Genomic DNA, 3,886 nt, shown 5'->3' with positions numbered 1-3,886 from the left:
TTTCAAGCAACGATGGAACTCATATACTTGGCTCAAATACCATAATGAAGTTGCATCTAATAGAAAAAGATAATATTATATTGTAGTGATTTGAAACGCAAAAGGCTAGTACACAAATAGGATAAGAGAAACCTTGTGTTGGTTACATAACTGGTAATCAATCTACCAAATAAAATAACTACCATATAAATTAATGCTAGAAAATTTATTAAAGCTAACATATGCTATCAGGAGGGTTGTTACATTGAAATTCAAGTTTTATTGAGCTTCTCTCAACATTTCGAGCATGTGATAACAATGATTAGAGTAGGGGAATGATGTTGTTACACAAATAAGTGGTTTTTAGTGGGAGATTGTTGGGGTTTGAAGTCCAATAGTCATATTGCTTTCAATCCAATTGTATTTTCCCTTTCAACTTCTGTGATGGACACAAAAACCCAATTGTAGTTGTATTTATATGCAATTGTTGTTCATTCAAATGTATCTTGTATTATGTGATTAGTAAAGAATTTATTTGCCTAAATTTGGATGTAAGCAAGTTTCCTGAACCACAATAAAATATGTGTGCACCTTGTATTTGTATCTATTGTTTCATATGTTCATTTTTCATTTTCTTTTTATTTACAGCCTAGTCTATATTCTACAAACTAGAGATCATTTTTTTGACTCGTCAATTTTTTAAGTATTCTACTTGTCAGCATCATGAAATGTGAGAATTAATAAATGTTCTATAATGCATATAGGATTATCAAATTATTTTGCATTGTTGAGGGCCTCACCAGCCTATGTCAACATATTAAAATAACGCATTTCTTACAAAAAATTCAATGCCTTCACATGGGTATCATGGCTATTAACATTTATTTAATAAGATTATATTATTCACATCAAACTCTTCCTCTCCCACTTGTTCACACGTTTCATGCACTTTTTCTATCCAGACTCGAGCACTATCTGTTTGCTCTATATTTTAAAAAGATTATATTTAATATCAGTGCACATTTTAGTAATAATAAACCATTGATAGAAAAAAACAACACAATGAGCACTATTCCAATTTTACAAATTTTACAGCACGATAGGTATTCATGTTATGCATTTTAGCAGCTGAAGCTACAGAAATCATTGAATATTTTTTTCATGGCATTGTTAGACATATCCTCTGCACATTCCCACCCATACCAAACTCATATTTGAAAACGCTACCTTTTTAGCAACTGCTCTGTTTTTAAAATGGAATTATTAGGTTACCCAAAACCTTATCGAATTGATGGATATTTATCTGGGCTGTCATTACTGAAAGTTAACCTTTATGTTAAATATAAGTAAATTGTTGCTTGTTATCTTCTTTTTTCTCTTAATCTCCCAGTCCAATTGGAGAAACCACCATCCAACGTGTTGGTAAATATTAGTTCGTATGTTGCTTTCTAAATTACGAAGAGTCCAACTGTACATCTTATTGTTTCATTATACAATGAATATTTTGTACAGCGAAAACGAATATAGAATCAATACAAGATGCGGACGGGTACGAATCCTACCTTCTCTTTTCTGACCCAATAACAAGGTTTCTGAATTTGAAGATTTCATACAATTTAATTTTTGAAATCCTCGTCCGATGACCCACTTGCAATATCGAACTGTCTAAACTACCATTCCAGAACATGAAAAAGTTGTTATTTTTTATAATAAAACGAGTACAGCATGCTATAAGCCTGGTAGCTATATTTTTTTTGTTCTTCTCCTGACAAATATATATGTGGAGGCTGAGGCGGCCTTCTCAAGAACACAATGATGGATGAATCTGCAAGCTGTTTCCTCCTCCCATCTCTGCCAGAGGATGTCGCATGGCAGTGTCTTGTCAGACTGCCTCGTCGAAACAGAGCAATCGCCTCCTGCGCTTCCCGAGCGTGGGCGAATGCTTGCAAAAACGCATCTTTCATTACATCTCTCCGCCGCTCTCTCAATCTCCCAACGGAATTCTGTGTCTTCATTGGAGTCTTTGACAGCAGATTCGACGGCGATGAGTACGTGCGTGCAAATGAGCGCAACACGAAATGGTTGCTTGTTGACCCTCTCAGCCTCAGGCCCACTATTTTGCCAAGTCCCCTCTCTTCTCTTTCAATTTCCATGGAAATTATGAATCTGTGCAGCGCAGGCGTCAATAATGAGCTCTTTCTACCGCAAGTACTGATCAATCAGACAGAAGGAGAAGGAGGGTTTTGTTCATACGAGATGGGAACGGGCCGCTGGAAATCGGTAAAATTGCCCCCGGGAAAACGCTGCAGGAAATTTTGCTGCGCCGGAATGGATGGACTCGTTTACCTTTGCGGCGGGGTGATAAATTTCAGCGGAGAAGCTTCTAGAAGCGCTTTTCGGTACGACAGCCGAAACAATGAATGGGAGAAGCTTCCAGACATGATCATGCCGAGAATTAATTGTGCAGGTGTCAGCATGAGTGACAAATTCTACGCCATTGGAGGATATTGTCATTCAGCTGGAGGTTTTCACGAGATTCATGTTTCCGCAGAGAGATTCGATCCCCAGACCGGCCAGTGGACGCTGTTGCCTAATTTCTGCGCAAACGGGTTAAGATATGCGGAGGATTCGGCCGTCAGTACAGGATTTGATTTTGCCGTTGTGGATAAAAAAAGGCTTTTGGCAATTAAATCGGAGTCGAATGAGGTGATGGAGTTTGACGGTGAGGAGGAGGAATGGAGGCATTTGGGATTCATTGGAGGCGTTTGCGAGATGCGTGGTTGTGGGACCGATTACAAAATCCTGGGCGTTGGAAGTGAGCTGTGGGCGATCCATCTTACGGCGGGGAAATCAATGAGGATTTACTCGTGCAAGCCGGGAGAATCGGACGGCTTAAAATGGAGGCAAATTGAAGTTGCAGGATTGGAGAGATTCGATCATGTTTTAACAGGCACTTTATTACAAGTATAGATAATAATAATGAGTTGCAGGTTTCGGTACAATTAAGAGTTGTAATAGAACTCTCTTCTACCTGATTAGTTTGTCCAATGTTGCTTGGATATGATTATTATAGTCCTGGGGAAACTTCCGTTTGCGAGGATTTTATATTTTTAAAGATGTAAAATAATACCACTTTGTAATATGTATCAATCCAATTAGACAGTCTCGGGTTATTTGAAGTTAACTGCTCTATTCCCACATCACATCTCTTCTACATTCTCTCTTATTTAGAAACTCATAACAAATAATTATATTTATATTATACATTGGGCCGCGCCTGAAATGAATGAATTAATCTACGTATTTAGTAACTCGTGGAAAAATCGCTCCGGGGAGTTGCGTGAAAGTGTTTCTGTCCTGCTTTCTTTCGCGTTGCTTTCTTAATTCCAATCACAACTTAACTGTACGTTATATATGATTGACGGGTTGACGGGAGGGCTAATTATTAAAAAATAAATTAAAAAATTGCCGAAAGTAATGGTAAATGGCTTTCCAAAAAACAAAACGAGTCATACATAAATAGACAACTGCCATATAGTATGGGCACTCGCTAATCTCCAACAAAATTTACCAAAGACAAAAAAATAAAAATGAAACATGATTCTTTCACAGATTCATAAAAACAAATCAAAAAAATTTCAAATTTTCGATCACAAAATATACACATCATGAAGATCACATGTTGAAAATTTGAAAAAATTTCATTGTGTTTTCATTTTTCTGAAATTTAGTCAATGGTGCAATTCACAAGGAGGATAGCCACTCTAATTAAAAACTCTAATTTTAATATTATTTGTAAATATAATAATAGTACTATTTTTTCTAATAAAAAATATTTTTTTAAAAAAAAAGTACTATTTTTTTTTTTTTTTTAATATATATTTTACTATGTATGTTTGATATTGTT

General features: G+C 36.1%; 1 protein-coding gene across 1 annotated transcript; it reads left to right on the top strand.

The window, feature by feature from the left end:
• Window positions 1-1,581: 1,581 nt before the first annotated feature.
• Window positions 1,582-3,163, top strand: LOC149571047 (F-box/kelch-repeat protein At1g22040-like). Its single transcript, XM_089812621.1, has one exon. It carries the CDS (start codon window positions 1,792-1,794, stop codon window positions 2,947-2,949), a length of 1,158 nt encoding a protein of 385 aa, XP_089668747.1. The 5' UTR covers window positions 1,582-1,791; the 3' UTR covers window positions 2,950-3,163.
• Window positions 3,164-3,886: the final 723 nt, after the last annotated feature.

This window comes from Cupressus sempervirens, chromosome 2, assembly GCF_028749045.1.
Source record: "Cupressus sempervirens isolate cs-2001-9-10 chromosome 2, ASM2874904v1, whole genome shotgun sequence".
NCBI classification, from domain to species: Eukaryota; Viridiplantae; Streptophyta; class Pinopsida; order Cupressales; family Cupressaceae; genus Cupressus; species Cupressus sempervirens.
This window is presented reverse-complemented; position numbering and strand designations above follow the sequence as displayed.